This window comes from Vipera ursinii (genome assembly GCF_947247035.1).
Source record: "Vipera ursinii genome assembly, chromosome: 6".
Classification (NCBI taxonomy): Eukaryota; Metazoa; Chordata; class Lepidosauria; order Squamata; family Viperidae; genus Vipera; species Vipera ursinii.
In genome coordinates this window covers 61,728,304-61,755,704 of record NC_139515.1, presented here as the reverse complement: position 1 = coordinate 61,755,704, position 27,401 = coordinate 61,728,304, and the positions used below count along the sequence as shown (strand labels likewise).

The window sequence follows — 27,401 nt, the reverse complement described above, 5'->3', positions numbered from 1 at the left end:
TAAATGTCAGTTCTCATTTAATGCTTTTTGATAGCCTTATTTGCAACATTTACCACATAAATCATCTAAATAAATAGATGTTGTACACTCTTTTAACCATCATCAGTACAAAAATAAAGCAACACATTGCATCAATTAAACTTCGCTCTGTCCTCCTTGTTTGTATTACAATCTCTTTTCGCAGCAAACACACAAAAAGGCATTAAAACTGCAATTTCTACATTTTAAAATTTTTGTTTGGAATTTGTTCCCTGAACTCTTCCCTTTCCAATACATTCAATTAGTCTGTACAAAACTCCCAAGAAGCTCATTCTGTGCAAAGGAAGCTTTTGTGTGCAAAGGTAACTTGGGCACTGGGGTCAGGAAAACATCAACTCAAGTACCATGCCATTAATGAGGGGTTAACGTCCCCTCCCAAAATAATACACAGAAAAATAAAACACACCTGGTCTGTTTTTCTCCCATCCATCAAATACATTGTCATATCTATCCCAAAGAAAACAAGATTATAGGAATAAGCAATTAATTCAGGCAGTCACTCTGACACATCACACAGTGCAAACAAGAACACAGCTCAAACCCTCTTAAATGGGATGTTCTTGGCACTAAAATGTTTTTAAGTTCAGTAGACAATAATAATGCCCTGTTTTGATTGTTTAAATTTTTAGTTTTGTGATATTTCTGACCACACTTTTAAAAAAAGTTACCAATGAAAGATTAATAGCCATTAAGAAAAAGCTGCTAAACTGTTTATAATCCCATAAAATAGCAGGATGCAGACCCACATATCTAATAAGTTATTAAAGTGCAATTTGTTAGGGAAAGGTGAACTCTGGAAAATATGCATTAAAATATACATCATATATACAGACATAAATGGAAGTGTGTCACAAGGCTGTGTTTGACTAGCATGCACAAAGCTGGAGGAATCTATCAGAAATAACTTATTGCTGGTATCTGGAAAGTTTTTTGAGTTCAAGGGAAGTTTGGAATTGTTCTAAAGAACAATCATTCTCTTTTTTCTAAAATGAGGAACATACTGTGCAGTTAGGTCTGAAAGGTCTAATCACAATTTATAAAAGAACAGCAGCTTGGGGTCTACAATGGCAAACTTTGTATCTTAATAATGCCATTCCTAAATACATGGAAATAAGCATTTACAGTGCAATCTTACATTCAGAAGGAAGCATCAATGTGGTCACTAATATTTATTCCCAGTAAGATGCATAGGCCTGCACCCTTGGTATCAACTTTTGTGTATTTTAGATTGACTTTGCCATAATACAAACCTGCAAATTGGTTATCAGATGTACAGACATACTACATTACAGCCAAGTGACACCATTAGTGCAAATATACTTTGTATCTCTTCCCACAGGGTGTGTGTCTGTGTGTGCGTGCGAAGTTTAGTTGGGCCAATTAAAATATGTATTTTGATACATTAAAATTTCCCTTCCTCCAATGAATTCTGTTCACTGTTAAACTTTAGACTGGTGCTGTAGCCCAATATCTATATGGGTCTGAAATTATAAATTGTTGAGGATTCTTCAAATCTGTTTTAAACTTGTACATGTTTAACATTTAGCTCTAGGAAGTGATGAAAATTTGCCTTTTCATATTAGATTTTTCATACTAGGGGCTGTCTCTTTCAAGAAAGTTTCCTATTAATGGAAAGGAAAACCTAGTACATTTCAACATTTTTAACCAGTTCGTTTCCTAACATTACTTAAAGAATGCTATACTGTCTTGTGCAACTGATAGCCCAAGCTGTCAGCTGCTCCCATTTCATTATCAATCTGCATATCAAGAAACATCAACATAACTATGCAATAATTTGTAATAGTCTTCATAACTGTTGCAGTTTTTTTTCTTTAATCCCTCAGTGGCATAAGGAAAAGAATCTTTTTGACAAGGAACAACATCAATTAAGGTACTATATTACTGGAGGATATCAAATGTACACTTATGTTAGATTTCCTTAATACAGAACTTCATCTCTCTCTCTCTCTCTCTCTCTCTCATTCTCTCTTTTTTTACATTTACTCATATCTCTGTTGTTATCTAGCTTAAGAGGTTACTTTTCCAAATCATGCTGAAAATACAAACATGAAACAAATGATCTTACCTTCTCTTTGGCACAAGGCATTACAGCATATGCACAAATAGCATATATACATCTTAGCTGCAGCAAATTTAAAAAAATGGCCCTTTCTCTACATACTCCTTCTCACATAAAGTACATGCACACCAAAAATATGAACAGCTCAACTATCTATGCATATAGGAAATATTAAACAAGAAAAAGTGTACAGTAGTAGGATTAGATTTCAAACTGGACTTGGACTAACTTTATGACCACTGAACAACTTTAAAAACGTTGGTACTATACTAATCACTTTGGCATATTTTTTAAATGGGAGAAACTAAAGGATCAAAAAATTTACAGCCATAATAATGCTACATTTTGCTGAAGCAATGCATCTCACTCTGAATAGTATAGCAAAATGTTACTAGAAACTGAGAAGCTACACATTTTCTGTGTCTTAGAAACCAAAGAATACATTACCAATGTAATGTACAATATAATGATATAATATGAAATGTATATTCATTAATCATACACTTACATATGACAATGCTCTTCTTGAAGATCATCTTAAACTCAACTTATACTCAACTTTTCTTACTGGAGGAAATGGTGCATTTTAAGCATGTAACATGAATTAAATTGGATCTTCTGCTCCTTTAGCAACTGCGTACCTAGCAAAATTACTGTATTTATTCCCTTAAGTCATTAAATCTATAATAAATTTATGCCATCACATGATAAGTTTGAGTTGAAGGTGATCAGGTCTTAGAATTTCAGTTTCCAGCTTCACTCACAGAACATACAAATGGAGCTTGCTTATCATACTAAGTCATGATTCATTGCCTAAACTCTTTGGGGAAAGCATAGCTTTCATATTTTCTCTGGGACTCATATTAAGAGCTCAGAAGAATTGGGCTCTTACTATGTTAATGCTGCCTGCAATCTAATGTAGAATAAAGGAGGCTAAAATAGTTCAGAAAGGTGGGAATTGAATATATTCCTCCCCCACTTTCAAGAAATCGATCTTTCTTTATCAATGTGAAATAATGTGAACTATCCCAATTTATGCCTTCCGACCCATAATGACACCTCTTCCTTCTCAAAAACTTCTGAGAAAGAAAAATCCTGCAGCTGTTGCACTGAGCATCAACAAATAGCTTCTTTGAGTTGGCAAGCAACAACTTTGTCCAAATTACCCTTCAAGAATATGACATCAGGTTGGGAGTAAAAGTCTTGATGGAAGACTAGTTGTAGAAGCCTCACATGATTTTAACATTTCTATTTTTATAAATCTCTGAATTAATAAAGAACTTCATCAAAGGGAAAAGCATTTTTGTGGGTTAAAAAGTTGAGATCAGTAAACAAATAAGTGATCAAAAGATGCATTAGAACATGCTATACACATTGGTTTTTCCTTTCAATCTTTACTCTCTCTCTCTTTTTTTACTAAAAAGCAAGACATCTTCATTTCAGATGACCTTAAATTCTTCGAAAACTAGGGTTTGGATTGCAGTTCTACCTTCTACCATTCCATTGTCACTTTCCATAGGAAAATTATTTTCTAGAGTTCATCTGTTCAAGCAAACTTAAAAGAAGCACATATGCACAAGAACATATGCTAAAGCTATACAATTTATAGGTACAACAGTTTCTGTAAAACAAAACAAAGCATTCACAAAGAAGTCCAGCACAAATTTCAAGGTACTAAAGTGCAAGACAGAGTCCTATATAACTGCAAGCAGCTTCTCCTGGCAGAGAACTTCATAAAATATTTGTACAGAAAAATATACAGAAGTACCAATATGAGGAAGAAATCAAATACTGTCCTTTGGAGAACAAATTAATAAAATTAGATTTTTGTCTCATACTTATCTTCCAATCCATTTCTCTGCTCTGGTATTTCTGATCCTGTATTGGATCAGTTAGTACAATAAAATCAGTGCCAGTGCCACTTTTGATTAAATTTCTAAACAAAACTGGTAATTGTTTTTACTAAAAAATCCTTTACTCCATCAACTACTTCCACTTTTAACTCATGCAACATTCCCATACTGTAGACACATGAAGTTAATTTAATAACAATGGTCATGTAATGGAAGTTGAAGCCACAGTACCCCACCAACTTGAGTAAGAACAGAATGTTAATGCTGTGTTCCTCAAACCATTTGAAGCCTAGCAAAATATAGTTTCATACACGCAGATACACAAAGTCCAAATATCCTTTTAAGTGTACTTAATAGTATCAAGCTGACAACCAGATGTCCAATGAGGCTTGCCTAAAACAGAATCCATTTCAAAAAAGCCTCCCAATTATTTACCTATTTAAAAAGTTAAATATACCGTGCAATTCCTTTTGTGCGTGTCAGGTAATTAACTGCACAGGGAACAAGAAATATCTATAATAAAGCTTAATTGAAGGAGCTAAATTCTTGGGCTGTTTTTCATTTTAGAAACTGGTTGTATCTATTCCTTTTGGAGTATATTTGGTATACCAGAAATTTTTCAGGGATCAACAATGCATATATGCTAAAACATGTCCACTCTCTACATCTATCTACAAACCCTCAAATGGATATAAGCCGAGTTTCCAATAAGCAATTCAGATTTCATATATATCAAGAACCGACTATATATCTAATTAGATAGTTAAGCCCTCCTATTGCATATTACAAAGGCATCTGAAGTAAGATAGAATTTTTGGGATCTGTAACAATTCCATCCAAGCCATCGTCATACTCAAGGACATATGAAAACATGTTTATGACTACATACTGTACAGTTGTCAGTGGTAATTACTGAGGAATTCCTGTTCTGCTGAAAAGCTGCAGGCTTCCTAGGAAAAGGCCATAAAAACTACTGGGCTTACCTCATCAGATAAGTAATAAGCTAGGCTTCTTTTGTACCGGTATGCCTGTTTATAGCAATACCTTTTTCTTGTGCTCCTGTTATTAATAAACCATAAGCAAAGAAAAAAAACAGTACCATTCTTTGGAAGCCCAAACCCCAAAAGCGAGTATACCAGCTGTAGTTCTTCTCTAAATTATAGAATCTCTGGAAGCATTGTGAATGGCAGCAAGCCCAATCATCAACAGTACAAGTAAATGAAAAAGCATTAAGAACTCAAAGGCAGACACCCAAAAGAAAAAGGGGAGTAATGTTTTTATATATGCACCTGGAGGGAAGCAGATCAGGGAAGCAGCTTGACCTAGAAAAGTCCACTGAACTTGGAAGGGGTCAGGGATATTTATATTTGTCCTCTTTCCTATTTCAGACACTGAGCCCTTAACTTTGAGTGCAGAAGGTATATGCTATAACTAAGAAATTGACATTTTTCCACAATGCACCATGAATTAAGTATCTTTGCAGTGAAAAAAGCTTGAGTTTCCCAGACAAACAAAGCAACAACAGACAAGTAATATATCTATACACTCTTTTTCTATCTATAGTAACAAATGAAGGGGGGGGGAAGCACAGGTACTCCTCACATTGCTTTACCTTGGCTTCATGTATTTGAAAGGTGAATACAACCAAAAAGAACGTCAATATGACCATTTGTCCAAAAGATTAAAATACTCTGTAAACTTTTGTAAAGGGATTTTTCCCCCCCGCATTCTCTTTTTCTAAATAATATCATTGAAAGTGTCATGGAACCTGATTGGGAATGCAAGAATAACTCAAACTCAAAAATTCAAAATTAATGAGGAAAAACCAAGAGAAAGAAAAGTTAACAAACAGCAGATTTAGAACTGGATACTCCGGTCTCGGAAGAAGCCTTCTGCCATCTGAGCTTCTCTGAAAGTCACGGTAATGGAGTTCGCTGTGATGTCTGTAACTGTCACTTCATTTGGGGGCAATGCAGGGCTCCAGGAAAAAGGGACTTCTGCTGTCTCTGGGCCCACTGTGGAAAAAGGAGAGGGCAGAAAAACAAAAACTGTGATGAGGAGGAACAAACTGAAGGGGGAAAAAAACCCATAGGTATTAAGTTATTCCTGCTCATGAAACAGATCAACTCTTCTAGAATACATACAATACCCTAGGAAGGGAAGAGGTAGCAGGAACACAATCACATGCCTGCACAGATACAAGAAATACATAATTGTGCAAATACTGCTATAATTCCAGCAATTCCAATCAGTGCAAGGATGTACTTACATTAGCATTTATCTATCCCCAGAGAATCTCCAAGACTTTAAAAGAGAATATTGTACAACTGAATTCAGATCCCACGTACCTTCTTCCCCAATCCACTGATGCACTAGCAAAGTACTTTCACTCCAATTCTACTTATATTGTGAAACTAAATACTACAGGGATATTTTCCTCAGTCTTCCATTAATACTTAATACAAGAAAATAGTAATTACACGTGAAGATCTAAAAGATGGACTGTTTACTACTCTTTACTCTTTACAAAACTCTCAAAATGCTTTCCTTAAATGCAAAGGCATATGAATTAAACAAATTCCTTCACAGCCACAACAAACTAAATGTACAATTAGTTCTCTATCCTTCTCTTGTTGGTCTTTATACAAATGAAAATAAGAAAAGAGGGAAGTCCTCATTTTTTGTTCTTTATCCGGATTGCAACAGTTTTACCTGGGGATAGAATAAGAATAAGCATCTTTTAAAAGGATATTTCTGGCTTCTGAATGGATATTTGACTGGGGTCCATTCTACCTAAGACTCTATTTCTATAACTTTTGTAGGCCCATCTTATCCAAATGGCATCCAATGGCATTCCTTATGTCATCCCATTTATATAGAAAGGTCAATTTAAAGAGATATTTACATATCTCGGATAGTCAACTATACTTTACAGGAGATGCATTGTCAATTGATTATTTTTTAAAAAGCAAAAGCAAAACACAGAAAGGCTTTATGCACCTGTAAGTCCATTACCCTCAAACCAAACCCCAGGTCTGCCCACATACATGATATCATACACCACTGCTCTACTTACATTATATACATAGTATAAAACATTAAGCTCTTGAGTTAAAGTAGTTGACAATACATAGCAGAATGTGACTGATCTGAGGATCGGATCTTAAAGGCACTTGAATGGGAGACCTTGAAGAAACAGGACTGTAGACCAGATTAGAAGTTGAATAAATGCCCAAGAAGAAAATAATGCCAAATGTTTCCCATACAGTTGCCAAGAAAAAAGCATGCTCAAAGGAGACTTTACCTTTCAGTAAATTCGAAGGTTAGTACAATTTCAGAAATACACTTCCTATGGGATATGAATGCAGACTTTGCAATTTGTGGGTGTTATCTGGTGAAGTAATTTAAGCTAGGATATGTGTACAGCTTTTAAGCATAACCAATGAAATGACAATATCCAGAAAGCAACTCTGCTTCACCCATAATATATATATATATAGCACATTATCTTGGCAAACAGTCCAGGTCCTAATGTGAATATTCCTTTTGAAATCAAAGTTATGTGCATACAATAGCTTCATTGGGAGTTAATATACACCAGCTCCTCAGTTGTTTCCTACTATGCATACAAGGTAATGTAAACATAAACATAAACCTGCCCCAGATATAAAATGCCCTACTAATAAAACAGTAAAATTCATATATACCTACACTAGAAATTTTGCATGAACCATTTATAGCATTCTTGATTCCTCACAAGCATAAACCTGTTTTGCAGAAGTGCTGACTCAATTATTTCAGCTTGGGGCCCTTCAGATGTGCTGGACATGCTGGCTGGGATATGGGAAAGTTTTTGAGGGCATTCAGTCGGCAGTATAAATAACTCAGTGTTTTCTTCATGACTGACAAATCTTTTAAGTTTTATGAGAAAGGGGAATAACTTCTCTGGGTATATTAAAGAAGAGCCAGCAAAGAAGATCAGTGTATTTTGTCTGTCATATTAGAAATATTTTAGATAGAAAAATATGCATGATGGCATTAAGAGCTCCTACCAAAAGTGCAGCTTGAACCATCCATAGGAAAAAGCATTTGCTCCTATGGTGTCTGTTGGCAAGAACTGCAAGGCTACTCTACAAATGCCACCTAAACTAGCAAGCAACTGGCTTTCCATCAGTCCAACCCTTTGTTGACCTGAAGCTTGGATTTAAAGGGCCTACTGCTCAACAATATAGATAGTCCTTGACGTACAATGGCAAATGAGACCAGAATTTCTGTCACTAAGCGAGGCAGTTGAAAAGCACAACTGCATCACTTAGTGACAACAATCCCTGCAATCCTGGTTACCATTGTTAACTGAATCCTACAGTCTTTAAGCAAGGCAAGTTCCTGCTGGCTTCTCACAACCAGAGTCAGTGAGGAAGCCAGCAGGAAGTTGCAAATCCCAAGCCAGCATGCAGATAAGTGGTTACTTACAGATGGGGGAGGGAGCAAGGTGTATATAGAAATGGCAAAGGGGCCAGAGAGGTGTGGTGTTGGAGAGGGTGGATGGGGGTGCAAGAGTGTGTGAGTAGCCAACACAAGGACAGAGGGGCTGAGGAAGAATGCACCGGTGGGGAAGACTTATTCCAGCAACTTGCAACCTTCCCTGCCAGCTTCCTTATTAACTTTCTAGGAGTGGCATTACTGCAACAGTCAGAACTCTTGAGGACCAGTCGTAACTACCATTTCTTCAGTTCTGCCATAATTTTGAACTGTCACTGACTGAATGTAGTTTGGAATTATCCTTTTAGCTCAAGCTGCCAAAGAACTGTCTATGCCTGAGAGGTATGAATGGCAAATTAAAAATCCTGTCCCCATGTCTATAGCCAGAATGCTGCAGTCTAAGAGAAAATCACAAGCTGCCCAGCAAGATGAAGTTGGTATGGCAAAGCTGGAGATAGTTTCAGGCTTACCTTCCTTGGTAGCAGGTTGCGTTGCATCATCCCAATCATTGGGTGGCTGCCGGTCCTCAAGAACCATGGGTTCCTTCAAGAAAAATTCTCGACGACGATTCCGATTCTCCAGGCTTGACATGCGGGTGAACTTCTTCCGTGAAAGGCGCAGGTACTTCTGGTTCTTGCTCTGTTTCCGAAGAGGAAAGGGCAGGACCGCTGCCCCACTCTTCTCAGACAGTTCTGTCTGCCCTCCTTTGGCCTCTGCCAAGTTGTTTCCTCCTCCCCCAAACCTCCGGGACAGAGAAAAGCAGAGTTTCTCTTTCCCTTTGTGGGCACTCCTCAGGTCCATGCTATATAGTCTCTGAAAATGAAGAAAAGCACGCTCAGCTCAAGAAGTCTGTGATGCAGCTTGGTTCACACAAGCCACCCCTTGCCAAAGACTCAAGTTCTTCCAGTGCCCTGGGCTTCCAGCTCCCCAAATTCTACTCAGCCAAATGGCCTATAGTCAATATGTACATTTCATGAGTTCTACATGAGCTTATTTCATCAGTAAAATTATTAACGTTTATTTGCACAAAAGCAAAAGCTTCCATTGGACAATGTCACCAGTGGAACATAAAAAATTGCTCTGAACTATGGGGCAAAGCATTTTTTATAATTAAGATGTAATTCTGATAACTAATTGTCCTTTCACTATGTATATGGTAAGAGAGAAAAGGAAGGTTAGATATCCCTAGAAATTGCTGCACTACAGCTCCTATCTTCCCTGTGTATGTTGGTTGAAAGTGAAACAAGTTAAAAGCCTAATAATATCTGCCAAAGAGAATCTTGTGATGTCCTAATGCATATGCTTTCAGGACTCACAATCTATTACATCAGATACCAGAGGATTCTATTGCTTTTGCTGCAATAAGACTAGCAGAGCTTTCTCTCCAGCCCGTGAAGTCTGGGAATTCAAAACTGGGAGAGGCTGAACTACAGTATCAATACTGGGATTCAGGAATACGCATCAACATTTAGTAAATCTGAAATATTACCTGCAGCAACAGGCGCTTAGGTTTGGGACCTCTCTTTCTGTAACCTGAGGCACGCTCTCTTTCTTCCCTAAAGAGAAAGAAAATGCCTAGCAGTTTTGTTTGTTGAAACAGCACAAATCCACAAAGCTTTTTGTACAGATATTCCTTCGTGTTACTTAAACATGTTTCCAAGGAAATGATGATTCAAATATAGATCAAATTAAGAAGGATTTCATGTGAATTTGGTTGGTGATTATAGCTTTTAATTTTCTCCATGCAATTGATCACTATAACTAAAAAGTGATACCTAAACATGCACACAAAAAGATTTTCCCTTGTCAACAACTTAAATAAATCTAAAAGTGCTTTCAAGAAAAAGGTTGACTAGTACACTAGCCTTCTTCAGTCCAGTGCCATTTAGATGTGTTGTATTACAGATTCCAGAATTCCCAGCCAACATGGTCAAAACATAACAAATTGACATTCTCATCACAGGATAACCTAATATTCTAGGTCAAAATGTTTTTACCTTGCTATCTATTCCACATCTCATATATAAAAACTTGTAAGCTGAAGAACTCGTCTGTAATATGATTTGCTTTTATTATATTCCTTAATGACAGCTAATCTTTTGGAAGTTTTTCACTTCCAAAACCCATTGTGAAACCCTTTGTTAACTAAGCCACACCAGGAAGTTCAAATTTTAGCTAAGTGTGTGACATACGTGTGACCTTGCCTTGCCCAGATGAACTGTGAGAAATGGTTTTAGTCGATATGTTGGCTGGGAAATTCTGAGAGTTGATGTCCAGACATCTTAAAGTTGCTCAAAATTGGGGAAACACTAGTATAGCCATGCTGCATCCCTTTCCCAAAAAACCCAGAGGTTTTTTATTTCCCCCCCCAAAAAAAACCAACTTACTTTTCTTCATAAGCCATCACCAAACGAGGGTCAAGAATGTGTTCCTCAGGTTCCCACGTGCTGTACCTAAGAGAAAAGTTAGAGAAAGCAATCAAAACATTTTGGGTAAATTTGTTTTTTTTTTCAAATGACCTATGTTCTCCTTATTCATTACACTGAGTTCTGAAATAAATACTTCCGAAATGTTTTTCTTTACACCATGGAATGGATCAAGTAAGACTGACCTCTTAGAACAACCACAAAACAAAACACTTCCCATTCATGATTACCTTAAGTAACTTACAGTACATCCACTTGTAGGTAAGATTTCCCTTTGCTTGAAATTAACCTCTGGTACCTACCTGGATATGGATTGACTACATGGATTTTTTTTTCAAAGCCCCTCCCCCCAATCTAGGCCAAGCCTTGGTATTTTTAAGCAAGCCAAACTTAACTTTCAAGAGTAGCCAAGGTCAATTAGGTTCTCCTACATAATGCAGCTAGGGGGAAAAAACAGCGTTTCCACCCAGATAACCTTTCTTTACATAATAAGTAGGAAGAAACTTATATATTATTAACAGTTTTTCTTGCCTGCATTAACCAGAATAAAATATAACTCACTGCTATTTTTAATTATACAAAGTGTAAAACTGTGAGCATAATGCTCTGAGGTGTATAACATATTTTTTGATTTCCTATAGCTTCATAGAGGAACAGTTAATACGTTGAACATAATAAAGCCACTTTAAAAAGAATACATATTTTCGGTAGTCCTCGACTTATAACCATAATTGAGCACAAAAGTTCTGTTACTAAGCAAAACAGTTAAGAGTTTTGCCTCTTTTTATGACATTTTATGATCACTGTAGTTGTTAAGTTAGTAACACAACTGTTAAGTGAATCTGCCTTCCCCACTGACTTTGTCAGAAGGTCGCAAAAGGGGATCACACAACCCTGGAACACTGCAACAGTCATAAATATGAGTCAGTTGCCAAGTATCTGAATTTTGATCATGAGACCATAGGGATACCGCAGTGATTTAAGTATGAAAAATGGTCTAAGTCATTTTTTTCAGTACTGTTGTAACTATGAACAGTCACTAAATGAACTGTTGTAAGTCAAGGATTAATTATAGTAAGATTACAGGTAGTCCTCAGGTTATAATCGTTTATTCAGTGATCAAAGTTACAATGGCAGTGACTTATGACAGGTCCTTGGAGTTCCAGCCATTGCAGTATCTCTGTAGGAATGTGATTGTAATCTAAGCACTTGCATCCAGTTCACAATTACAAAATTGCAGTAAGATATGGTTACATGATTGTAATTTCCAACTTTCCTTGTCAGCATCTCACAAGTGAAGTCAATGGGGAAGCTGGCAGGAAGTCAGAAGTTTCAATCACATGAAATGTTCATTTAACAACGGCAACTGGGACTGCTGGAATTGCCATTGTTAAGCAATCAGGTCATGTGATGTTATGCTTTATGACCAAGTAGCTTAGCCACAGAATTCCTGTTCCTAATTGCCTTAATAACCTGAGGATTACTTATAGTATATCAACCTTCTCCAATCAAATGCATATTCCCAACAAATTATCCTACCGCCAAAAGAATTTTTCTCTACTAAATTAGAACAAAACAAAACAGCACCATGAATATATCAAGCCACCCCCCCCATCTTCATCCTAAATACAAAGCAATGGGGAGAGGAGGGATTTAATAAAATGAAAATCCTTGGCAGAAAGATCCATAAACAGGATTAATTTAATTTTAATTTAATTTAATTTAATAACACTTATATACCGCCCTTCTCCCTGAGGACTCAGGGCGGTTCACAGGGCAGAATAAAATAGCGAATACAAACATTAAAACAGGATTAAACAATAGCCCTAGTTAAGAACAATATAAATACAACGCTAAAAACCCCCAGAAAAATTAAAAAGCGAGAGATAAAACAACCCCAACACTCCCCCTCAGGCTAGGCCGGCTTGTACAAACAGAAATGTCTTAAGATCGCGACGAAAGGAGCGAAGATCGGGCGCCGTCCGGAGCTCTACCGGTAGCTGATTCCACAGCTCCGGAGCGCCCACAGAGAAGGATCTCCCCCTGGGGGCCACCAATCGACATTCTCTGATCGGTGGCACCCTGAGGAGGCCCTCTCTGTGGGAACGCACAGGGCGCAGGGAGCTTGATGCCGGCAGCAGATGTTCCCTGAGGTACTCCGGCCCCATGCCATGGAGTGCTTTGAATACCGTTACCAGTACCTTGAATCTGTAGGATGCCCCTACAGAAAAAAGTTATGTGGCCACAGAGGACCCTGAAGGTAATTCAGATCGTCAAAAAATATAAAAGAAAGATACCTTTCTGATTCACATGACTCATAAGCTTTTAAACAGCCAAATTCACTCTGAATAGATAGATGAAAACCATCTATAAATGTACATATGCTGAAGATACAAAAACTGAAGTTATTCTCTAAATTAAAAGAAGGCAGATTGTGGGCCCTTAAGTCATTTAGCCCCAGGGTACATTTGTACAGCATCTGACTGCTTTCCAAAATTCAGTGATATGATTGCTGAAAATATTAAAACCGATAGTGTAATCCTTAAAATGGACTTTATACAATTTGAAAAGCAATAATTCTTTGCCACCCCCAAATGGGGGAAAATAACTAATAAAGAAAAACCAGTCCCACCCATGCATGTGACATGGCACAACCATTTTGGATGACTTTCTCTCATCTGGCGGACAAAATCGCTCGGATCCGGACCGGTCTGGACTCTGACTGGGCAGAGTCTGACGTGGAGGAATCAGGCGGTCTTGAGCACATTATCTGGACTGAGTTCGACCCTGTTTCCCCTGATGATGTGGACAGGATCATGGGGAGACTGAGCACCACCATCTGTTTGTTGGATCCGTGCCCCTCCTGGCTAGCCTATGCGGCTCGGGAGGGAACACGAGGCTGGTTCCATGCAGTAATAACTGCTTCTTTGAAGGAGGGTGTCTTCCCTGCCGCCTTGAAGGAGGCGGTGGTGAGGCCCCTTCTCAAGAAGCCTGCTTTGGACCCGGCTGTTTTAAACAACTATCGTCCAGTCTCCAACCTTCGCTTTCTGGCGAAGGTTGTTGAGAGTGTGGTGGCGCATCAGCTCCCTCTGTTCCTGGAGGAAACTGATTATCTGGACCCGTACCAATCGGGCTTCAGGCCCGGACACAGCACGGAGACGGCATTGGTCGCGCTGGTGAATGATCTCTGGAGGGCCAGGGACAGGGGTTGCTCCTCTGTCCTGGTCCTATTAGATCTCTCAGCGGCTTTCGATACCATCGACCATGGTATCCTGCTGCGGCGTCTCAGGGGGTTGGGAGTGGGAGGCACCGTTCTACGGTGGTTCTCCTCCTACCTCCAGGGCCGCTCGCAGTCGGTGTTGACAGGAGGGCAGAGATCCGCCCCGAGGTCTCTCATTTGTGGAGTTCCTCAGGGGTCGGTCCTCTCGCCTCTCCTGTTCAACATCTATATGAAGCCGCTGGGCGAGATCATTCGTGGTTTCAGGGTGGGGTATCACCAGTACGCTGATGATACCCAACTTTTTCTTTCCACCCCGAACCAACCCAGCAATGCCCTCTCCGTGATGTCCCGGTGCCTGGAGGCGGTTCAGGTCTGGATGGGGAGAAACAGGCTTCATCTCAATCCCGCCAAGACTGAGTGGCTGTGCATATCGGCATCTCGGGTTAACCAACTTATTCCACCTCTAACGATGGGGGGTGAAGTGTTACCCCCCGTTGATAGGGTTCGCAACCTGGGCGTCCTCCTGGACTCACGGCTCAATTTTGAAGACCACATAGGAGCCGTGACCAGGGGGTCTTTTGCACAGGTTCGCCTGGTGCGCCAGTTGCGTCCCTATCTGGACCGAGACGCCCTACGCACAGTTACTCATGCGCTTGTGACCTCCCGTTTGGACTACTGTAACGCTCTCTACATGGGGCTGCCCTTGAAGACCACTCGGAGGCTTCAACTGGTGCAGAATGCGGCCGCGCGAGTTGTAATGGGGGTCTCCCGATACTCCCATGTAACACCTCTACTCCGCGAGCTGCATTGGCTTCCGGTTGCCCTCCGGGTGAAATTCAAGGTGCTGGTTATTACCTATAAAGCCCTACATGGCCTGGGTCCGGGCTATTTGAGGGAACACCTGCTGCCAGCATCAAACGCCCTTCGCCCAGTGCGCTCCCACAGGGAGGGTCTGCTCAGGGTGCCGCCGGTGAGAGATTGCCGGCGGGTGACACCCAGGGATAGGGCCTTCTCAGTGGGAGCGCCTGCCCTCTGGAACCAGCTGCCGGTGGAGCTGAGGACTGCCCCCGACCTCCGATCATTCCGCCGGGGCCTGAAGACCTGGCTCTTTGAGCTCTCAGGCCCAGGCTGAGGAGAAATTTTTAATTGGGGTTTTAAGTATACAGGGTCAATTTAATATTTTTTAATTTGGTTTTTTAACTTTTGTATGGTGGATTTTTTAATTCCCTGTAAACCGCCCTGAGTCCTCAGGGAATAGGGCGGTATATAAATGTAACTAAATAAATAAATAAATAAATAAATAAAATATTAAGTGCAGTTCATGACTCAAAAGGTCTCATCAATTATCTTTCAGCTACATTTTTGGCCACTTGATATTACAAACGTTCTTCAAACACGATCTCAAGTATAGTATATTATACACGTATACTGTTATTTCACTTGGTTGCTAATAGAATACAAGTAGCTATAAGCAAAATCCAGAAAAAATAATCAAAACTGGTAAAAGTCTTCTCAAGCCATTGTTGTTACCAGATCAAACTGAAGTGTATTTGTTTGATTTAAATGTTCTCCTTTCCACAAGGCAATATGCATACCACTTTAATTTTTGCACCATGCATAATCAGCCCAGCCTCAATTCATAATGCCAAGTATTATGGACAAGAATAACTATCTATTTTGAGCAGCCATATTGCCAATGAACTGCAATTTCACCTTTTTACATGAAATTTCAGTTGCAGTCATCCAGATTATTTTTTATCTCAGACCCTATTTAGAGCCAGAGTGAGAAACCTATGACATTTCAAATTTTCTGGATTCCAACATAATTCATCAAATTTGGTCACTCAACCACAGTGGGAACTGTAATCTAACTTTTGGAGTGAGATAGTGTCATATAACACTGGTTCTATAGGCACTGCATAGGCATTTGGCTTCTGAAGTCATTCAAAGTGTTAGTTTTAACCTATTAAACATCTGAAGGCTTAACATGTAGGTATTTATAGGAATTTCTACTTCAGGGAGAAATATCTGTCTACTTTGGCGTTTCTCAACCTCAGCAAGTTTAAGCTATGTGGACTTCAACTCTCAGAATTCCCCAGCCATATGGCGTTGAGAAAGCTGAGGTTGAGAAACATTTGTCCAGCTTGTTTAATCTAAACAGGGATACTGAGAGTGTCTCTCATGTGAGATCAAAAAAGAGGGTGACGTTTTTCAGGGCGTGACTCAATACTATGAACAGCTTAATTTCAAAGCTGAATAGCGCCCTCACCAAAACAATTGTTTGGAGAAAGTTAAAACAGAGCTCTTCCCCATAATTTTTAATCAATAAAGAACATTAAAAAAACTGTCAGATATGCATATATATACATATACAAATACAGAAATAAATTTCAGTTCCTCAGATACTTAACCCCATATTCATGAACTTGCTTATTGCAGAAGTTCAGAGACATGATCTAGATAGATCAGTTGCTTCACTGCAGATGAAATGAAGTTATATATATAAGAAAATTTGATCATTCTCTTCATACGAGGCTTAAAACTGGGAGGTACTTGCTCAGTGTGATACAATTATCTTATCTGGCCTGCTGATTTTTAGTCACCAGTTCCTTCCTTAGAGGAAGGCTGCAGTCCAGCTGTTGAATAATCACAGAACATTTAATTTCAGATACAGAACTAGCACCTTAGGCTTCTGAAAATGCATAGACACAGGTGTACTTTAATAAGTAGAAACATGCTGAAATCAGAAGCATTGCTCTATTTAAGGGTCTTAATTCATTCCATACTTGGACCAAACAAAGGTAAATTTAATGACTATTAAATTTATGCAGCTTCTCCTAACCCAGAATGTCCAAATTATCAAGAAACAGTTCTAGGAATATAAATTAATTACTAAGATGCCCCTTCAGTTTACCATGAAATGTACTTTACACATTATCTAAAGAAAAGTTATTCAACTGGGTAAAAGATGTACAATGTGTCTTCTAAAAATCAACATCTTAGAACCAAGATATTCGGTTCTATTCATTTGGACATGAATAAGATACTGGTTTCTTCTCTGCTTACAGAAGAAAAGACAATACTAGGAAGATAGTGTTTCCATATTACTATTCCAAACTATTACGTAAATAAGATACTTATATCTCCAGAGGAGTGTGGATAAATCTTTGTGTGGTTACAATGTCACTTTGGCTAAGAGTATAGCAATGGCACTTAAGACTTATATACTGCTTCACAGTGCTTTACAGCCCTCTTGAAGCGGTTTACAGTCAGCATATTGCCCCCTACAATCTGGGTCCTCATTTTACTGACCTCAAAAGGATGGAAAGCTGAGTCAACCTTGAGCCATTCAGAATCAAACTCCTGGTATTCAGAATTAGCCTGCATTCCAATCACTGTGTCACCAAAGCTCTAATACCATATATCCATCTCTAACCCTTTTTCTCTTGATAATTTTAAAATGTATTTTTTAATTTTAGGATAAAGATATAGACTGATACATCAACAATCATAAGCCTACTAAGAAATAAATCCATGACTAACTAATTTATTTCTGGGTCAGTTGCACTTCTAGATTGCACTTCTAATAAGGTGAGTGGAAAAAAGGCAAAATTTTACAGTGGTATACACTCTGGGTCTGTGTATTAAGAATTCAATAACAATAGTTGAAATGGGCTATCATCTAAAAAAATTCAATTTCCAACTCAATTATTTGATATGATCACAAACATACAATATCAAAATAAAAATCAGAGTCTAGGTTGACTGAGACAATTGATATATTCTACCAATAAAAAATTGAAAATTGATTTAGAAGAAAGAAATTAAATTTATTTCTACAATACCTATATTATTCAGTCCATGGATGGATTCAAATACTAGCATTACAAAAGAATAACACATTCTACTTTTTCAGCAATATGCATAATCATTGTAAGCTGCCCAAAGTCACTTTAGACGGCAAGATGGGTTGCATATAAATTTAATAAATAAAATTCCTTTACAGAGAAGGGTAAGATAAGATGAAATGATAACAATCTACTTGAGGATCTTAAAGAAGGATTCCCATATTCGTGAGTTTAATAATCTAAAATTATTCCTTCAACCACCTTCATATTATTGAAATGAGGAAGTTAAGGGGATAAGCAAAAGTTGATTTGAGGAAAAAATTGTGAGCTCTATTCAATTTCTGACCTCTTTTGTATTACCGTAATATCTAAGATTCTTTACTTCTATTTTCTCCACAACAACCCTGTGAGGGTGAGTTGGACCTAGAGTAAGTGGTCCAACATTGTTCTGGATCATCATCTGCAGACATCACACATGCAGTGTATGAGAATTTCTGCCTACTGAATCTTAGTCTTCAATTGATCCAACATTGACTGGTTCTTCTTATTAAAACAATATCCTGATCCATAATTCAAAGACATCTATTTTCTTTCATTATTCAGTGTCCAGCATACCAATATAAAATTTTATTATTCTTATCTTGTTTGTCATAAAAGTATTCCCATTATTCATAGCCTTATCAAAGTTCTTTGCTGTGCATCATAGAATTAATTTTCAATTTTTCATCTTTATTCATTATTGAGCCTAAGAAAAGTAACCTGTATATCACCATCATTTCTTTACATCAAGTTCACTAACAATGCCCATTGATATTATAGTCTACGTTTTAAAGAATCTTGGTTTAGCAGGACAGACTATTTTTTTCCTCCAAATATCTCCCTGAAATAATGGGCAAAATCTACTGTATCTGAAATAATCTGGGTGACTAATATAAATTATGTGATTTGTGTCAATGTGTGTCATTTGCATAATAACATAATTACTCAAATGACATTATTTGTACAATTTAATCCAAATATAAATTAATGCCAATGATGTAAATTCAGATTTAATGATATTTAGATTTAACATAATGCCTTTTCCACCGAAATGGCTCATTAAAATCAGGATTTATTGTGTTCTTAATATTTAACCTAGATTTTGTATTTTTTTTTAACTTTTACTTTCATAGTAAACTCTTCCAAGTCTATCTAGTTTTCAGCTAACAAAGTGGTGCTATCTGCATAACTCAAATTGTTACTGTTTTGGCCTAATATTTTGATTCCATCCATTCTCTCTTACAAAGCCTACAGAGACAATATGCATCTTTGTTTCATTCCTTTTCCTATCCTGAAATAATCTTTTTCAAACTCAGTTTTTACAATAGCTTCTTGTTCATTGAAAAGGTTTCACAGAATAATCATGTACTCTGTCATATCAGTCAGCTTTTATAATACCCACAGTGTCGCGTGAGCTATAGAATTGTTTTTCACCATCTTTTTCTCATATTTTCTTTTAGATAAATATACTGAATCCTGCTCATTTTTTTCTTCTTCTATTCAATCATGATCTCCTAGAGGAGATCAACCCTGACTGCTCTTTAGAAGGCCAGATCCTGAAGCTAAAACTCAAATACTTTGGCCACCTAATGAGAAGGAAGGACTCACTGGAGAAGAGCCTAATGCTGGGAAAGATTGAGGGCAATAGAAGAAGGGGACGACAGAGAATGAGGTGGCTGGATGGAGTCACTGAAGCAGTAGGCGTGAGCTTAAATGGACTCCAGAAGATGGTAGAGGACAGGAAAGCCTGGAGGAACGTTGTCCATAGGGTCGCGATGGGTCGGACACGACTTCGCAACTAACAACAACAACAATTCAATCATGTCCGATTCTTGGAAATTGGACAAGTCCTGCAGGTTTCTTAGCAAGGTTTTCCAGAAGTGGTCTGCCGTTGCCTCCTTCCTAGGGCTGAGAGAAAGTGACTGGCTCAAGGTCACCCAGCTAGTTTTATGCCGGCAGGATTAGATCTCAGTCTCCCAGTTTTTAGCCTGATGCATTAACCACTAAACTGGTTCTCATACTCATCTTACAGTCTAGCTCTGTATCATTCAGGTCCAATATTGTTGGCATACTTGTGCTCTTTATTTTTCAAGGCTTATCCAGTATACTTGATACCAATTATTCCTGGTCCCCATAATCTGTACCTGCAAGTGTCTCAGCTACCTGAACTGCACTTCTCCATCTTCTGTTTCTTATTATATAGTTGATTTGATTCTGTTGTTGTATATCCAGTGACGTCCAGTTATAAAGCCTATGTTTTTTCTAATAGTTAAAGCAGTACTTTTGACCGGAGTGGGAGGATGATGGGACCCATACTTAAATATTTCAATCAATGTCATATTGTTTTCTTGGCAGAACTATTTTGTTGTTGCTTTTTTCCATATTTAATTTTGCGCTTTCCCCTCCCCCTTCTAAGTGTTTTTGTCATATTGTTTTCCAGCAACTGCAGAACCTCACCTGCCTTCTCCCTTGGGGATTTTACTTAGGTTCCCCTCTCCAGTTGGATCTCCAATTCCCACTGATCCTGGCCAATGGCAAGGAGCTACTGGATTTAGGAAATAAATTTCAGGGCCTCAGATTTGTCTATCCTCTGATATAGGTTTAAATTCCAATCTTACGGAATCTTAAGCAGGTTCTTTCTTTTATTTGTGCATGTTTTGCTAAACTGGATGGTGGAAAATCATGTTATGAAATAAAATATTCCAGCTCATTGCCTATGATATGAAATAGAAAAACAGGTTTCACATGTCTGACTAGAAGACAAATGCAGCAAGAAAACTGTTTTACCTGTTTTGAGGCAGAGGGAAAGAGATATGATGTTAAGTCAATATTTACTGTTTAAAAGATGCCTTTCAGATTCTGCCCATAGGAGAAAGACAAGGGTAAAAATAGCTACATCTTCAGCATCATTTTCATTCATTTATATTCTGTTCCCCTTATTAATGAGCCTTTTAAAATCCCTTTCCCCCCTCATCTCTCTTTTGTGCCAATGTCCACAATGAAAAGTGACTAAGCCCAAAAATGCCATTTGAACAAATGGTAATTTTGCTTCCTTCCTTTCTGCTGGGGAAGATTTTGGCAGCACTTTTAATCAATGAATAAAGAGCAAGCTAAGAATTCCTGGGAGGAAAAGGGAGGCAGCATTGGGCGGTGGGGGAACCTTAGATCAGAAATTTTAATAAATATCCTAGGGGTGTTGCCCATTCCTCTGCAGTTCAGTTTCTTGCTTGACTGCAGTAAGAAAACACTGCATATAGGAACACAGTGCACTTCGCCACACAAGACAAACACATACACCACCACACAAACAGAAAGGACCAGACTGCAGCAGAACTGCAGACCACGCATTCTGGAAAATACAAGTCATGTGATCACTTCTCTCCTTCCCCCTCCCTTCTTCTAACTCAAGTTGTAAACAAGCTTGCAGCTGACTCAGAGCTATAACCAAATTCTTGGCTCTTGGCTCTGATGGGTGGGGCATGAAGGCAAGTTTTCAGAAAGGCACACAAATTATATGGGGGGGGGAAGAGAGGAAAGAGTCACAAACACCCCACCCCCGCCCCAAAAAATCTTGATCTGCAGCCATTTGCCTCCTATCTTGTAGAATGAAATACTGTGTAGACATTTATAGGTACCAACAGAAATTAATTCCCTCATAAAATTAATCTAGAATGGAGCCCAGTACAAGGCACTTTTAATGTTCAAAGTCCTATGTCAAAAAAAGGGCAACCAAAGGGAAAAAAAACCTGTGATCTGTAAGAGAGTTTCTAACAAAAATCAATGATTGGCTTTAAGGCTAATTTTTAATTGATTCTGGCAGTTTCTAAATAGCCATTTCAGGTTTTTTGTTTAGCAGAAAAGCTAAAAGACCCTAACCTATCCTTATTTGGAGTTTGCTTTATTAAAGTGAATAGGAATGAAAAGATACTGTGGCGGGGTGTTTGCTGCTTTCTGAAACTATAAAATTCAGAAATATTTCTGATGTAGCGGAGGAATGTTATGAATTAAGAAATAATAGAATGAACTCATCAGAGTAGTCTCTATAATGCACAAAATTAAACCAAATTTCAGTCCGATTTTTAAAGGGAGGCTGGAAATCCCAAGAGACATAATCCCAACACGTGTGATGGGAAACTTATTTAATACCTTCATGATTACACTCAAGAAACACTATTAGCACTGATAAAAGAGAGCATAGTTTGGATATCTTCCTTTCTGTTCAAGATCTAATGTCCATTCAGAATCTGAACTCCAGGATTAGCAGGAAGCCAATAATAATATCCTGGCAGATGTTTTGCCTACAGCTGTGTTCAGTGGTGATATGAGAACAAGATTAGGGAACCAGGGCTTGATGAGCAGCAAAGTTTCTAAACACAGAAGGCTCTGTTCACTTCAAAATTACTAATACATGCTTCATCAATAAAGCTGTGCCATCTGTAATCTAAAATCAATTGTGCCAATCACTGGCATTTGGCCCATTTTAACTTCCCATGAAATATATGTTATTATATTTACAATATAATTTGTATCAATAGAATAACATAGATGTTCCTATGGCTTAGATTAACAGGAATACTTTTTTTTACATAAATGATTTTATTGCTTCACACTATAGCATACTGCAAAGCAGATTACTACTCTGCCTGCTGAAATGTAATTAACTCTTGGAAAGCACAGCATCGCTAGAAACACCAAGCAACTATCTTGTAGCTGCTTAAACAATACAGTGTTATCTGAATGGATGTTACACACATACTTTACATTTTAGGAAGAAATAATGTTGCTGAGTCTATGCTATTTGAATTAGGAAGGAAAAGGCATTACGTTGCCAGATATCTAAGCCTAAAATAAAGTTGGGCATTAACCAATTTGCCATCTTGCCAGGGATACATATGCACACAAGCTTCTGGTGAACAACACAGAGAAACAGAAACTTTTCTAAACTGTACAAAAGAGACCTCTACTGTTCTCCATATCACAAACAATAATTGGACCTGCTTAATTTTTCTTCGTCACTCTCTGCCAATCTCCACTTACAACCACTTCAAATAATGGACAAGTCACTAGCAAATTTTTATTTATTGTTCAACTAGCAAACTCATAATCTGCTCCTTACTCATTCCATTTGGGCCCCATATTATCTCCAAGAATTTAATAACTCTTTTTATATAATTACACCAATTATAATCTTTTATTTTTAAAATATATGTTTCCTTTGGGATGTTGGACTTCTATTCTTGAACTATTTTCCACAATACCATAAGAAAACATTTTTTTAAAAAAAAAACACGTATCAGTTGAACTCAATTCAAAAAGATCGGGAAAACATAAGTAGATCCTTTTCTTGAAGCTGAGGCCAAAAGGAAAAAAAATAAACACAAGACAGGTCACGTTTACAACGTTTTCAAATATGATCCAAACTTACTTGGGGGGCCATCCTTTCCATTTCACCAGATATTCCACCTTACCCTATAGAAAAAGAGAAAGGAAAGGAAGTGAAATCAATAGTTCCATCCAGCCCCACAAAAACAGATCTATAAAATATTCTAACAAACAGCATCCTTCAATTTGCCCATTTCTCTGCATTTATATATCTAAACCTTTCCACCACTGAGCTGCAATTCCTGGGCTTGCCCTGGAGGCATATCCAAAGACTTCCAGGGGTATAAAGAAACTGCAAAGCACCACAAGGGCAACACATCAAGCCATCTATACGTGATTAAGAAGGAATGCTTAGAAATTGGGAGAGGAAAAAAAAAATCCTGCCTGCTAGATAGGATGATTGATTTGAGCACCTTGCTACTTTCATCCCCTTGCCTGCAAGTGCTTCTGGTACATCACACAGGAGCTCTGCTTATAGCAGATTACAATATAATTATGCAATAGTCTGAACACTGGGCTATAGGAATGTTTCTCAGATTATCTAAGCTAATGCAGATAATTGCGGGAATTGCTGCACAAGATTCTCAGGGTCCTCCCAATCTATAAACACACACTCATTGGTTCACAGTACAGAATGCCAGCCTACTCCTTACTTCCATCAACTGAACACAAGAAATTATGGAGAAAAAGGCATACATGATCACTTGTGTTTAACTGATAGGAAATAAGGAGTGAAGTGATGGTTTAACTCTCTCCCATCAGCATAGATTTTTTTTCCAGCAAACAAATATGAAGGCAGTAAGTATAAGCATTTGATTAAATGTTGAGTGAATTCTCGTCTCCTAAAATTACCAATATTGTGCTTCATACTACAAAAAATCCTTTTTTAAAAAAACGATGTTATAGCCTTGCAATCCTCAATTCATAAAATAATCTGTTGTTTTTTTACATCAAAGAAACTCACTGATTAGCACAAATTACCTCTGAAAGGCAGCTAAATCATGCAGCCGATGGTGAATATTTATGGCTTAAATAACTTGATAAAGATTAAACAAAACCCCAAATAATCATATTCAGGTCATCTTAGAACCGTCTCAAATTTCACTACAGCTGCCGGAAATAGCTAACCTTCTTCCAAAAGATACAATTACAATTTCTCTTTTCATCAGGATATGGGAAGCAAGAAAATGATCCAATCTGACAGGCAAGATTTTTTTAAAAAAAATATGACATCCCCATTTTGGCATATTTGTTCTTCCTCCAGCAGAAACCTCTGCCCTATTCTAACACACCCACTCTGCAGCAATTTTAAATTTGCAATCCAGGATACGTTAGTTATTTGTCTGTGGCTGAGATCTATTAAACTCAAGACATTCGCACAAGTCGTCAGACCTAACGCTCGCACTGGGGAACGCTGCAACCCCTGTGCACATTCCAACAGGGATATCACCACGTGACAAACGTGCAACAACCGTCATTTCTCTGCACTCTTGCGAATCAGCCCTCTCTTTGGGCTTCACTGGCGCCCCCTGCTGGCAGGAAAACGAGAAGTTCCGCCACGCCCCCCTACTCGCACTACGGCGTGTGTACAAACCGGGGGGGACGAGAGGATGAGCTACTCCGCTTCGCTCGCTGTACCGCGCGATGGTTGTTTTTTTGTTTTTTTTTTTGCGCTCTGCGAATTAGCAGAGCAGCTACTTCTAGAATGACGGTTGGTAATTAAAGGTCCCAAGAGGAGGCTTAGCACTGGAAGAAATCCCGCCTCCCCAATTCTTCCTCCCTAAAATGCCGTCTGTAGCCCCGCAGAATAAAGGCGAAGCCGCCGCAGGGAAAACAGCACCCACCTTTCTTACGCGCTTCTTCCTGATGCTCTCCACAGCAAACACCTGCTCCCCAATAGCGGAAAGCTCCATACAGGGAGGAAGGAGGTGGCGAAGGCAGCGGCTGCTCGCGGATTGAGTGAAGTATCCAACTGCGTGCAAGCTATAGCTGTTTGCTCTCGCTCTCACTTACACCGGGCCGCCGCCCCCCCCTTCGGAGCTCAATCACGCCGCCGCTAACGTTCCATTTTAGAACCTGCGTAACATTTTCCCAAGCGCGCGCGAGAGAAGAGCGAGCGAGCGAGCGAGCCCCCGCCTTCCCCTTCTGGCGAGCGCTAGTTTGTCGGAGGAGCCGGGCGCCGCACGGAAACCGCTCCTGCTTTGAGACCTGCTCCACCCCCGAGGAACCTGCGCGAGCGTGAGACGAGTCCCGATTCGCACCACAAGGCCTAACGCGAAGGCCAGCCTTGGATTGCCGTTGGGGGGGTGGGGTGGGTGGGTAGCGGAAGAAACTCCAGAGAAATAGAATCGAATTAAAGCAACGAGAAGAGGGGAAATGGGCGAAAAAGACCTCGTTCTCTTTTAACGGCTGGTGTTTTCCCCACTGATGTTCGGAGTTGGCGCAGTACAGAGATCAGCCCTGGAGCGATGGCATCACAATTCCCACAAAAAGGGCGAAAAAATAAAAAAAAATTAAAAAGGGCGAAATCGCTGCAGGTTTTGTGCACGTATTTACCTGGGAGGACTCCTTATTGCACTGGGTTGGCCTTACTTTTGAGGAAGGAAAAATGCGTAGTAGGAGCGCTCTGCAAAAAAAACAACAAAAAAAACAAGTTGCATCAGTGACGGGCACCTTATGCATGAAATCCCACGGGTCTCCAAAGTGAACGCGCTTTTCCAGAAAAGCGCATTCTGTCTCGAAATGCATTTTTGTGTTTTGCTCCGCAGAAGGACAGCGAACCACCCATTCTTTAAACCAGAGCTTATTCTGATATCGGTGTAATTGGCATCCGCAAGGTGGTAGTCGTGGGAAGTTTCTAGAACAGCAATATTCAAAAAATGAAGCCAAAGGGAATATCGTTTGTCAAGTAGGAGCGGCAAAAAAGGCACCCTCCCTGCAGTGCACCAACTCCGTTGTTAACTCCAGTCAGAAATCAAACATTCCTGCCCCTATTTTCCTCCTGTCACGTTTTCTTCCACGACTTTTTCTGCAATTAAAGACGGGCAGAATTTCACGTCCGAGTTCCCCCGTTGCTGGGAAAATTTGAACAGTGCAGTCTTATGTAGGTTTACTTGGAGGAAAGCTCGATTACATTCAAAGAATTTAGATATGAAAAGGATCGGTCCTAAATGTGTATTAATATCTGCAATTTTGTCTGCCCTGTCGGCATTTATTCACATTCGTCATAAGCCTAGGTGAATAACGTGGTTGAAAAAGAAATGCAGTTTCTGCAGCGGGGGATTGTTTTCATGAGACCGCCTATCATGTGCCTTTTTCAGAAGATACCGGGTTTGTTTGTTTTTTAAAATAAAAAGCTTACAGTAAACGCCTTAAAGGGATCATCCTGCGATGTTTAAAGTCGGAACTTTCGTTTTCAACATATCCTTTTACGTGCCCTCATTGGCCCTTTATTACCCAGAGGCCTGCCTTCCTAAGCCATCATTGGCCTGGAGCTACGTTTGTTTCCTTCCTTTGCACTGTAATTGGTCACGGACTAATTATTTTGTTTTAATTGAAAAATCCTCGACAGATGAACTCGGGGTGAAAGTCAGGTCTGGCGCCACGGCCAAGGAAGATGACGAATGTCTCCTGGTTGGAGGGAGCTTGTCCTCTGCCAAAAAGGGGCAATAATAAGATCTTTAACTGAAGAAAGCCTCCTCGACCAGAGACTATGTACTATTACAGTCCAGGCTGAAATCTAAAATCTATGATTTATATTACAAAGACTGAGTTTATATGCATCACATTAAAACACTACCAAGCAAACTATAGCTTAATGTGATGTGTGATTCCAAGGACAGGACTGTGTGCTACTTGGATCAGAAGGTTTATTGTTCAAGGATGAACAACATGTTCTTAAATTTTTCTTCTGAACACAGATTCAGACAAAAGACTTGCCTCTAAATGCGAGATTCTGATTGTTAATCATAATACTCTGAGCCTTCGGTCTCCAACTTTTAAGCCATTCTATTTCTTCTAACCAATTTCTCC

At 38.9% G+C, this 27,401-nt stretch overlaps 1 protein-coding gene across 2 annotated transcripts; it reads right to left on the bottom strand.

Annotated features, from left to right (window-relative positions):
* CBX7 (chromobox 7) lies at positions 1–27,401 on the bottom strand. 2 transcript variants are annotated; one of them, XM_083366405.1, is made up of 6 exons: positions 25,926–27,401; positions 23,413–23,456; positions 10,842–10,907; positions 9,944–10,010; positions 8,925–9,267; positions 1–5,987 (listed from the first exon to the last, which is right to left on the bottom strand). In XM_083366405.1, the coding sequence occupies exons 1-6, from the start codon at positions 26,115–26,117 to the stop codon at positions 5,830–5,832; spliced, it is 870 nt and encodes a 289-aa protein (XP_083222531.1). In that variant the 5' UTR covers positions 26,118–27,401; the 3' UTR covers positions 1–5,829. The 2 variants fall into 2 exon arrangements, with proteins under 2 accessions (XP_083222531.1, XP_083222532.1); XM_083366406.1 differs by lacking the exon at positions 25,926–27,401 and adding an exon at positions 25,214–25,876.

What these genes read in the sequence shown, in the direction of transcription:
- CBX7 (XM_083366405.1), bottom strand. Translation starts at nt 26,117, where the DNA reads ATGCATTTCGAGACAGAATGCGCTTTTCTGGAAAAGCGCGTTCACTTT. An exon ending in TGGAAAGGATGGCCCCCCAA is followed by an intron (nt 10,908 to 23,412) that starts GTAAGTTTGGAT and finishes CTTTTCTCTTAG; the next exon opens with GTACAGCACGTGGGAACCTG. An exon ending in GCAACCTGCTACCAAGGAAG is followed by an intron (nt 5,988 to 8,924) that starts GTAAGCCTGAAA and finishes CTTTTTCCACAG; the next exon opens with TGGGCCCAGAGACAGCAGAA.